This window comes from Protopterus annectens, chromosome 1.part0 (assembly GCF_019279795.1).
Source record: "Protopterus annectens isolate FY-2018-M chromosome 1.part0, PAN1.0, whole genome shotgun sequence".
NCBI lineage: Eukaryota > Metazoa > Chordata > Ceratodontiformes > Protopteridae > Protopterus > Protopterus annectens.
This window is the reverse complement of record NC_056725.1, coordinates 1,095,919,928-1,095,932,552: the sequence shown is the minus strand read 5'-3', so window position 1 is coordinate 1,095,932,552 and position 12,625 is coordinate 1,095,919,928. Positions and strand designations below refer to the sequence as shown.

Genomic DNA, 12,625 nt, shown 5'->3' with positions numbered 1-12,625 from the left:
AAACATACCTAGTTAAATGGATCTGGTAATTAATAGCCCGAAAGGCCAGAGTTGCCACAGTATATACCTTCTTGCCCAGCCATTCCACAGCTCTACTATCCTCATTTGAAGAAAGTAGTTTAGTAGAATGTAAAGTGTAGAGGGCTTGTCAGAAGAGACAGACACTACAGAAGGGTCAGTAAAAGGAAATTTGTAGAGGAACCTACACTCATCAGGAACCTTGTAAAATCTGTCAGGTTTCTTAGAAGCTGGAGGTTGATAATCCAGGACCACAGAGGCTACTGAAAAGGTATCCAGAAGTGCAGCCAAGCCTGGAGGTATAGCGGATGAACTTATAATACCTCTTTTGAATGTCAGAAACCTGAGAACAGTCTCATTTAAAATAATCCATCACATGAGAAACAGTATTCTCAAAGAAAAGTTCTTCAAAGGGGAAGACTGGGCTAACAGAATCTTCTTCCTCTGAGTTATAATCCAAGGGAGAAGGGATCTGAGAGGAATATGCTAAAAATTCTTCCCCAATCCACTTCAACAGAGAATTCCTGCTTTATGTGCCTCGAGTGGGGTACAACACTGGGGGGGGAGCAGGCACAGAAGCTCCTTGGGGAGGCTTTAAGGCCATCAGTGCATTAAATAACGCTGGGGTAAAATCCTGCCATTCATGCTGTGGATCTTTAGGAACAGGGGAAAAATGCTTGCTTTTTCTTTTGAGGGACATCTGCTCTAAACATCCTAGGAGGTTCAGACCCTTGCCTACACTCAATCAATATAGTAGGAATCTCCTACTGAATAAATATCTGCAGTATCTCCCTTGATCTCTGTGAAATAATCAATTGAGGTTCCCCCTCAACATCTGAAGCAGATGTCTGCAGAGCCTCTGAGGACATGCAAGAAGTCAGATCCATGCCGGCCTCCAATAGGGTCGTGGCAGGCGAATCTGACGTAACATCTGAGTGATGATCTGGGCTTTCACCAGCTGAGAGAAACATCCAGTAGAGGCAGAACAGCAGATGAATCAGACATAGGTTTCTTGGCCTATTTCTTGACAGGCAGCTGAATTTTGGGATGGGAAGAATCCACCATAGCACCCTTCGCCAACAATTTAAGATGCTGGTTTTCCAGGTAAATGTACAAGAGAAGAAATGACTATATAGGGTCTTAGGGACAAATGCTTGGTAGACAGAACACTGCGTATGGTCAGAAGATGCACCCAAACAGAAAACACACTGCTTGAAATGATCATTATGGGGAATCTGCCTCCCACACTGACATTTTCCCATTCTGGATGACATGTAAACTTACAAAACTAAAAGGGAAAAAATATAAGAAGAAACCCCAATGGGGCACTTATCTGAAACATGGCTCAGTAAACAGCACAGCAGAAGGAGCATTCAGAATGACGATTACTGATGACGTTCAGACTGGAGGCAAAGAAGTTCTGAGGTATGTACATACATACGTCACTTTTATGCCCTACTTGAGCAGAGAGCATACACATCATGTACGATGTCTATAAAATCCTAAGACTTTGGTATACTGGCCAGAAGCTGGGCTACCCTTGGCAGGGAATCCCATTAGTAAAGAATACTGCAACAGTCATATGGAATGACATGTACTGTGCCAAGAAGAAATGAATGGTGAAGTGGAGAATTATGCCAGCCTTCTCTGGGAAGGGGTTCACACGCATATGTGTGTGTGTATAAATAATTTAGTTACAAAACAAAGCAGTTACTATGGCTAAGGAACACTGGAAAACACTGCGGTTCACAAACAGGTGATAAGAAATGGGGCTGGGGTGCTAGGCCCAAGATTCAGTTCTGTAAATGATCTGTGGTTAGTCTTATTCTGGGTGTGGATGGTAGAAGCCCCTAAACAGGATAGCAGTGCGTATTCCCTTCTGCTCTTTAGAACAGTTTGCATTTGTCAGATGGCTGTGCACTTTTCTTTACTTTAACCTGCTGGGTACCAGTGGATTCAAAATACTATCCCTTTGATGGCTAGCAAACTTATTTGCAAGAGTGGTGTGTATCCAAAAACCAAAGCCCCAATCCCTTGATATTCTGGTTGTACAATGACACAATGGTGTAATCCATGACATCTGGCTGGCAGTGAAGGGATTTAAGCTCTATCAGTACCAGTTGTCTGTATCTACTCAACAATAACAATCAGGACAGCTTAAATAGCACGACAAAAATAAAAGGGCTACAGATAAACAACAATACAAACAAACTGAGTCACCAAGGTCTCCACTCTCCAAAATGAGAAAAAACAGCAAAAATTTATTTAACTCAGAACGCCTCCAAGAAAACTGTCAATTTTGTGTCCATATAAAGGGTGAAACAACTTAATCTCAAATTATGAAAAGGCTGATAATAAAGACATATACGCATCAAATACACCTCAGGATAGTTTTTTTTTCCAGTTTGGAGGACACCCAGTTTATCAGTTTCACATAGTCGACAGTGACTTTACTAAAACAGTTAGTCCCTTTACATACATGAGTATGTAATTTATAATCAAGGATAAAAGACATTAACAATTTGATTTATACATGCATCTAAGAACACAAAAAATGGGTCTCATCCTTAATGAATGCTCAAAATAAAATTCTGCCCAAAGAAAATCAGTTGGACATCCTAAACGATTCCCGTCTTTCATTAAAAGTGATATCCCAAAGGAAAACATAATTATCAAGGGTTTTAAGGAAGACAACTCTCATGGCAAACTTTAAATGGCAGTACAAGAAACTTTCAGCTATGTGAAAGTGCTTTCATTAAATGTAATAGAACACACAGTATTACATTCTCTCCATCACCACTACCAAGGTCACCCTCTGAGGCAGATTTATTCGAAACTACTCAGCACAGCCGATTATTTATGTCCTTGAGTCCTTCGGGCAACTAAAAAGCAGAAAAAAATGTCTGGAAGGGCTATAAACTATAGCACACTTACTTAAATTTAAAGAAGTTAGAAATGAGAAGTTTGATCCGGCCCCCAAGATTCACCTCCTAATGCAACATGGCATCAAATCTAAAATAGCATATTCAACCACTGTATTCGTTTCCAGGAACAGATCACAATACAAAGTCTCAAACAGCAGCTGTCTGAGATTTGGGGGAAACACATTTTGAATGAGTGAATTTGATCTAGATGTGTGTGGTATGATATGAATACCTGTATTCACCGTTCTCTAATAATTCTTCTTTTCTGAGACTGACTGCATAACTTACTATTCTCTGTAACGTTTACTGTCACTGTTTTACATGAGAATGAGTTGCATAATGTTTATGTTAAGACACATTATCTGAAGGCACAGGTGCACAAGTAATTACACCCTTATACAAATGTTACTTATTTTATGTGGTCAAGCTAGTTTAGTTTTTCATACTTTTTACTGTGATGTAGCAGAGGTTTACAGTTTTAAAGGTTTCTGCCATGAATCAGTGGTTTATTTATAATAAATAATTCATTTAGTATGATAAAATGGGTTACATACAGTCAGACTATCCTCTGACACTTCTGGTTGTACACTTATTTGATATGATCAAAGTGAGATATTGCATACCTTTATACACACGCACACACATTATACATATATAAATATCACACACACACATATATATATATATATATATATATAAAAATATTAATACAATGAAATCTGCTAATTTATCCATTGAATTTAATAAACAGAGTTCACTCTCAGTAAATATATGCACTGTTGTGACAATGCAGAATAACAGGACAGATTGGGATAACACACCACTGCTGTAAGGTTGGGACATCATATTTCTTTTCTCTTCTGCACACAAAGAAATAAAATGCTTAATTATGCAATGCACACAGCAGCTCACATCTACAGCTCTAACTTACTAATCTGACTTTTAAAGTTAGAAGCCGTGTCTAATTGTATTATGAACTTTGGCACTGAGGCCTATACAAATTTTGCCTCACTGATGGGGTGCATTCTAGACTTGCACATACAGGAAAACGGTAATACATTTGTCTGCAGTTTTCTCAATCCACTCATAGCCTAGGTATACAATCCTTTAACAATGTTCATGCACAAACCTGGGGTTCATGATTAGACGTCGGAAGAAGTATGTCCAGGTGATGTAATCCATAGCATCCTGTTTTGTTGAAATTGTTCCTGCAGCAACTTCAGCATTCAAGTGATCAGCTAACACTTCAAGCAAGCTGAAGGAAGAGAAATTAATTAAAAGCAACTCACAAGGCATTTTAACCACATTTTCCTAATTCATTTCAATATTCAAAACTGATCCAGCACTTCTACCCCAGTCAAAATGACCTAAACTTGCAGATTAACTCATTTTTGCCATATGAAGTTGCACTGTTGTCACAGAGTACACTTTCCAGCTAGATGTAATATATATGCTAAAGAAACCAGATATGAAAATCAAATGCGAGGGATTTTCAACTATATAAACAGAAACATAAAATTTCATACATACATACATATATTATATCTTCTTCTTCTTCTTCTTTCGGCTTTTTCCCGGTTAGGGGTCGCCACAGCGGATCGCCTTGTCCGCACATTGAATGGCAGTGGAGTTTTACAGTGTCGAGTTGCCAGCCCGGTGCCCAACCTTCCACAGAAGGCACACTCACACGCACACCTAGGGCCAATTTAGAGTGTCCAATCCACCTGCAGCATGTCTTTGGGATGTGGGAGGAAACCGGAGCACCCGGAGAAAACCCACATGACCACAGGGAGGACATGCAGACTCCGCACAGAAGGCACCCCAGCCGAGGATCGAACCGGGGAACCTCTTGCTGTGAGGCGGCAATGCTAACCACTGCACCACCGTGGCCGCCCACATACATATATTATATATATATATATATATATATATATATATATATATATATATATATATGTGTGTGTGTGTGTGTAGGGCACTGGGTCAACTGTGCTCCTACACCAGCACCTGTTTGGTCAAAACCATTTGATCGTTTACACATATGGTCAATGGGTGTGCAAGTCAACTTGTGACAACTGCAGGTAGAGAAATTTTCCTTTTACTCGGGGACTGTGCTGTCTCAGAGTTCTTATATATAATTAGCAGGGGGAGGGACTTGTCATCCTGCAAAAACACTTGTAGTTGATTTGATCTTCTCTGGAGTAATCCCTGGAGCATGCACAGAACCTGTCAGCATTTGTAGTTTCAACGTTTTCACGTTGAGATTCAGTGCATCTGTGTAGGTGCACAGTAGATCCTGTGCTCTACACCAAGTTTGTGTGAGTGCAAAAATGAGCAACAGCACAAATGTCCAACTGTACATTTGGGTAAATCATATTTGGTTGAATTCAAGTTTTAGATAGCACAGGTATGGCAAGAACGTTTGACTGGAAAAAGTGGTGGTTATGAACATGTGGAATACTGGAATACTATTAAAAAAAAAAAAAAAAAGATTTTCGTTTTGACTGTACTATCTTAAATTTCCTAAATATTTTTTCTTAACACTGTATAACTACCTTTATGTAATTGTATTATTATGTATCTCTATGTGGAGCTTTTCTCCCCGGGCCTCTACTGAAAATGGACATGTATCCAGCAAGACCAGCCCGGTCAACAAATGTAAAATAAATAAATAAATAAATGTGCAAGATCGAGTTACAGCAGGCAGTGTGCAAGCTCACATGTTCAAGGGTTAGAGTTCGCTGATAGGGCAAAATTTAGTGTTGTGTCTGCTTGGTCTTGTGTGTGTACTGTGTCCTTTTGTCTTCTGCAGTGGTACAGTTAGGGAAAAGATTTTTAGTAACATAATGTGCAGGGATGGTGGTAGGGCTAGCACACAAGTAAGTAAGGGTGAACAGTGAAGAAAAGCCCCCCATGCCCACCTTTACTTGTGTGCTAGTCCTAACCACACCCCTCTTCCCCTAACCCCATGCATTACATTATTAAACCAGTTTCACTAACAATAACAGTATCTAAATAATGTTCGATCTTAGTTTTGTAGATGGGGTTTATTGACTGTGGGAGAGAAGTTGTCAGTGGTTTGTGATTCATTCATTTTGTATGTCATGCAGTTGCAGGGTCACTAAGTTTTGGTCATATAACTGCTGATCAATAATGACAATCATATAGAGAGGTAGATAGATTGAGCGATAGATAGCTATAGACATGCACTCCCATAAAACGTGTAATGCGTATAAACAAGAATTAATTCAATTTAATTCTTGACCAGGTTAATCCCAATAAGCATGTGGCTTATTTTTGGGTAAACTCCAAGGTGGTACCTATACAAATGAGGAAATGCAGTCAAGAAACGAAGGAAATTCCCCTGCTCTTCAGAAAGATGGCTTTGGACAGAATTTCGCTTGGAAGAATGACACAGCAGATAATGTGAATGGCTGAGGCTGATGTTATACAGGACAGTGCTTTTATAATTACTGGTCCTTCAGGAAGGAGGACAGTCTGCAGCATGAATTTCGTTATGGAAACTGCAAATCATCTGATGAATCTCAAAGTGCCAGTGTGAAGACAAACCAAGACAAAGATTATGCTAAGGCATCTATTATAGTGAGTCCTGAGACAGAAAACATGGACAGCATTCTACATTCTAAAGTGTGAGAAGTCCTATTGCTCCCATAACAAGGCAGGGCAACTGAGAACACAAGTAAACCATCAACATCTGGAAACTGTCAAAAGTAGCTGCAATCAGGAAGAACACAAGCTTGGAATGAGGGCTTGTTGGAATTAAGACTCAAAGAGACATAACTTTTACTAATATTTCAATAGTTACAGTAAGAGGAAAGGGACACAGACAGGCATGTTTTCTGTGAATTGCAATTGCTGCTACAGGGGTTTGCATTCAAATAAGGACATAGGCTCAACTTGAAATGCAGCACATAGATGACATTAGCTTAGAAATTAAGAAAGCTCTGTTGCATATTTGTGTGGAATTTTAAAGAAAACTCAGGGCATCCTGAGATAAATTTTATCTATCCAAACTGCATTTAAGTAGGTACTGTAGAATTCAAGATTTGTACAAGAAATGTATATTTAGTGGGAAAAAGATACTGTGCAAGAAACAGGCAAAGTTTGTTTGGTTGCATCTCCAGCATGTTAAAGCCATATTGGGAATATGGACTTAGGATTGAGAAAAAAATAATGAATTATCTGTTAAAACTGAAGACTGGAAACATTTACAAAATCACAATTTTTATTCAGAAGAGCAAATGTGTTCTACGATATGCAAGAACTGTGAAATTAGTGGGCATGTAAATGTAAGCTGCCCACAAGGTTTCTGTATGAATATAGGGAAGGTAGACATAAAATAGCATCTACTAGTTTGTCACTCAGTAAAACCTTGTGTGTGGAATGTCCAAAGAATACTACTATGGCAGACAGACAGAGGTAATGACCTTCAAGGAGGAAAAGCAGTTAGAGATATAAATTCTTTTTATGAGGTTTACAAGTGAACCTTTTTTAAGTTAATGTGCCTGACATGAGAAGGGCTTTGCCTTTGTGAAAGCAAAGGAACAGACATTAACACCACATAGTACATGGACTGACACAAGTACACTCTGGAATCAGGAAGAAGACAACTTTGTTAAGCACTTTTCTGGTATATGAAAGGTATTTGTTTACTACTGCTCATTGTTGTTAAGCTCAAATCTCATGCTAAAGCATTACAAGCAGCCACAGGATAACAGGGTGAGAATTATTTTCATAGCTTTAAAGGATGTAATACACTTCACAGCGTCACACAAAAAAGTGTTTTAACTTTGCTTTTCATCAGAGGGATACTCCACTTTTGCCCACAGTCTTTGTGACAATACTGTGTTACAGCTTTCACAGCTATAATGCACTTCACACTCCTACCTTATTTTATTTTTGTGTGCCCCCAGTAAATTGTAGATTTGGGCAGTTTAAGCTCCAAGAAGGTAATGATCAACCCAATAATAAGTACTTGGCAATGTGTTCAGGAAATGAATTCAAGAGATTTGTTCTTGTGGTGAATTTCTTGAATTAATTTCTCAAATACATTAAAAATAGTTATGATTCTTATTCAAGTATATTCTAAATTATGGTCAGATTTTTTAAGTGCCTGCAGCTACATCTAACAGAAATTATAATTTGATGTGGGGAGACAGATTAACAACGTTGACAGATGGCATTCGAAAGAAACAAAGAAAAACCAAGGGCAAAAATGGACTGTTCTGCAAAAAGCTGAATAAAAGAAATGAACTGCACATTTTAGGTCCATCAAGTCATACCTATGAAGGAGGGGACTACAGGACAGACATTATTTTTTTTATTTATTCTAAATCACTACACTAATAAACTACAGAAGATGAAACATGATTCACAGATCATAAATATGTCTTGGGAAGTATAAAAAGCAGAAAGACAATCAAATATATGGACAGGAATTTATTAACTTTATTGAACTAAGTAAATACCAGATTGTGCCTTATATGAATAGAGTATGGCAGGAGTATCTACAACTACTGTGTTTTCATGAAAAGCAGATAAGTTGCTGGACTGACCTTAAAAGAAAATTAATCAGAGAATATAAGTGGAAAACAGGATAGAATTGCAGAAGGGAGAGCAGACAAGAAAAAATATAACTGCAACATCATGACAAAGCTAACTTACTGAAAGACAAGGAAAAGGAGGTAACAAAACAGATATAAGAGTTACACGTGACACTAAGGAAGCACTTGGGATTAAAGGTACAATGGAAGACCTATTGACATTATTATTACAGATGGGTGAAGGACAATACATGGACGTTTTATCAGCAAGAATGGAAATGATAGGAAAGAAATAAGATGATGCAACATTTTACAGATTTTTTCCCCTGCAATATAATTTTAATGTCAAAAACAGAAATTTTGAAGGTATGCTGGAGAAACAAACACATAGATAAAACAATACGATGTTGGAAATGTCAACAGAGTTTTAATAGTTAGTAAAAAAAAAAAAAAAAACTAGGTTACTCAGGTTTGTTAACAAAAGTAGCACTCCAATATCAAATGGAATTTGCTATAGTTATTATAAGATCTTGATAGGTTTGCTGGCAAACATTTAACAAATTATTAACTGAATGGCACTAAGAAGAAATGGGGAGAAACCTATTCTTAAAGGAATGATATCACTTCTGTGGAAAAAAATGAAAAGAAAAATCAAAAAACTGGAGACCAATATCACTAGTTAGCTGTGATTGTAAATCATTAGCAAAAATTTTGGAGGAGAGAATTACAAGTTAAGATAAATGTAGTGGCACAAGTAGGAGGATGGATTCTGAGAAGACCTATAAAGATATTTTTTGATTAGTGAAATAATTTACAACTATAAAATATACAAGTATTTCTGAAAAAAAATGTTTGGCAATAAGAATGCTAATAAGGCATATTACGGACTACATCATATGTGTCTGAAGAAAGTTTTACAAGCATATGGTTTTGGACATTTTTTTTTCTCAAAAGTGGGTTCTTGAGGTGCATCATATAATTTGGGATATAATGAATGGTTACACAGGGCAACTTGTAATTATATAAGAAGATTAATCAAGCATTCCTGCTCAGGTCTGCAACATACAGGCTATGTATAAATCTAGCAGCACAAAAGAAATGTTAAGATTTCCTCACTTTGGAAAATAGGGGACATGAGGTACCCACTATATTACTGTATGCAGAAGTTGTGGTTTTGTGCATACAAGAAACAGAGTATATCAAGTAATGAATGCAGTTGATTGTGACTTGAGCAAGGGTTTACCTGTGTATTATCAAAAACAAAATACTGAAAACAGAGAACTAAAGAAACTAAAATAAAAACATAAAAATGTTTTTTTCTGTGGGAGGGGCAAGCCCCCCACAATGTGGGGTGGCAGGATCCCATACCCATGAAGTTATATATAACACCACCATGGTCACACCACAGTGAAGAAAATGGGAAAATCCTGTAAAGGGTACCACCAGTAACAATACAATGCAGCAAAACTCACCATGACATTACATTTTTGCACTTAACTTGCTAGTCCACCAGCAGAGAGAAAATGTATAGGTAACCCCTTAAGTAATATGCTTTAAGGAGTAGCAAGCAGAAATGTAAATGGCATGAAACTGATGAGGAAAATTTACACATTAACTATTATATTTAGTTTTACAGGTTTAGGCACAGAATGTGGATAGGGTGGCATGATTAGAAAGAAGAGAGAAACTGTGATAAAAAGAATATAACAGATTGCTGGATTTTAGTAATTTATTGAATTTACTAACCAGGCTAGAGCACTAATCATTTCTGACCTATTTCAGTGTTAGCCCATGGTTAATAAGTTACCTAGCCATGCAGAGTACATAAGACAACAAAAACAAGTACCAGTGAATAAAATACAAATAACGTGCAATGCTAAAAATACAAAAGTGTATAAACCAGTGAAGTGAGGGGATGACATTATAATGATAGCAATATACATTTACGTGCAAAGCTTGCTTTACATTTAGGAAGGTACAGATATATACGTAAGCTTGGTATCTTACAATTGTCTTATTACAAAAAGCATACATAATTGAAATTTGCTTAACTGGGATGGAAAGTTTTTTTTTTTGGATTCCAATTCCACAAGACACAAAGACTAAAATGATGCATTTTTTTACAGATCATATGGGGATGCTGGTTAAACTTCATCAAATGAGGCCTACTTGATTTGTTAAACAACAGGAGATTAGATAGGATACACGGCAATACTGTTCTAAACTACCTTATTACTAACTATGCAGAAATAAATAAAACAGACTGTTTACCCTGTTAAATTATATTTTGTGCAACAGATACAAAAAATTCTGCTAAAAGAAAATAAGCAGTTATTTTTTCTTTTCAGAATCAAACAAGTATAAACTGCAGAAATTAAACAATGATGGAGAACTGTAAAAACATCAACGCTGCAAAATTAATGGCAAAAGCTGAATGTGTAAAGGATGGGAATGGAATGCAACAATGAAAGCTGAATAGAAAAACAGTGTAATTTGGACAATGTGATGGCACAAAAAGAAGAAAGCAGTGATTTGCTATAAGGGTTACGTGTAAATATTTCTAATCAAGATCATCATATAAATATAAACATAAAAAATATACACACATTTTTATATGTATATATTTTTCATGATGAGAAAGGGCTACAAGACATGAATGCATAGCTAAGAAAATGAGGACAAAAATAAAGCAATTTCTGGCCACCCTGTGAAATTAGGAGAGAATATGAACTAAAAGAAGTAGTGTTACATGATAACACCAAAGAGGAAAATCGAGAGCCAGGATGGTGAGAGAAGAAATTAAAAATAAGGAGGTACTGAAACATGAAAAAATAAAGAAACTGAAGGGTTTTGAGAGACATGAGAGAACTGGGAGAAGAAAAGAGATTTTAGGCATTTAAGGACAGGCCCAAGTGTTCAATTACAAAGAAAGCAATGAAAGTAGTTAGAAGGAAGGAAAGTGAACTACTAGGAAGAAATAAAAACAAGCAGCAAAGGTTTATAAAGGAATACAAGGTGTCTGTCATTTGTTAATATAATGCACGCATGAGGTTTCTGTAATTAATTTTTAGTAACATAAAACAAGAAAAAAATATCAAAAGTAGTAGTGCTGCGGTTAAAATAAATATGTGGATGTATTCTTAGTGGCTTCGTTCCCATCAAGCCTCCCAGGAAGCTTATTCTACCTTCCTGGGACCTTGATTTTTTTCTTGAAAATTTGAATTTGAGCTTGCAGCTTCAACTTCCTTGCAACATTGTATTTGGAAGACTGTTACTCTTTTGGCAATTATTTCAGCTAACAGAGCATCTGAACTTCAGGCTCTTATTGCTATTCCTCCTTTTTTTTTTCAAAGGAGCAGGGTGTTTTTGCATACGAATCCTTCTTTTATGACCAAGGTGGTCAATGAGTTGCTCTTAACTCTAATAATTTACCCTAAACTAATCATATCTTCCTGGATTTCTAAGGCCATTTCTTTTTGTTTCTCCTGTAATTCTAAATGTCTTTCTGCCTCTGTAAAGGCTCATTCTACCAGAGCTGTTGCTTCCTATGGTGCATTTTTCTAAGAACTGGATACTAATTTCATCCTTAAATCTACTTACTTGGACTTCTGTCCATACCTTTACTAAACATGACAATTTGGATGTTGTTTCCAGAGAAAGAGCTGGCTTTGCCAGGGCTATCCCTCCATGGGTTTCTAGAGGGCTCATCAGTGCCTTCCTCCTCCCAGGTTTCCTCTTGAGCTTTTGTACTCTAACTTACATAAGGAATACTGCAACAGTGATATGGAAGGACATAGTACAGTTGTTTAAAATCTTACCATAACAGTAGATGACCTTCTCTTCACTGTTGCAGTATTCACTCCCTCCCTCCTCCCTCCTTCACAATGCCCTATTCCTCGCCTTCCTGAACAAGGATTCTTCCTTTTTCCTCCTCCTGGATGCACATGTTCCTCCTGGAGATTTTCATTTCTGAGGTATGTACATCTGTGCATCATCTTTATGCCCTACACCTTGTGCGGGGAGCATGTGTGTGATGCACGTCATCTATAACATCTAAAGGCTTTGGTATAATGGCCGGACATTTGGCTATCCTTGGCAGGAGATCCCTTATGTAAGGAG

General features: G+C 37.3%; 1 protein-coding gene across 1 annotated transcript in view; it reads right to left on the bottom strand.

Annotated features, from left to right (window-relative positions):
* ASCC3 (activating signal cointegrator 1 complex subunit 3) overlaps positions 1 to 12,625 on the bottom strand; it is a 4,485,173-nt gene that overhangs the window by 846,141 nt on the left and 3,626,407 nt on the right. The window contains exon 32 of the mRNA XM_044069284.1: positions 4,072 to 4,197. Within this exon, the coding sequence (XP_043925219.1) occupies positions 4,072 to 4,197 (126 nt within the window). The remainder of the gene's footprint in view (positions 1 to 4,071; positions 4,198 to 12,625) is intronic.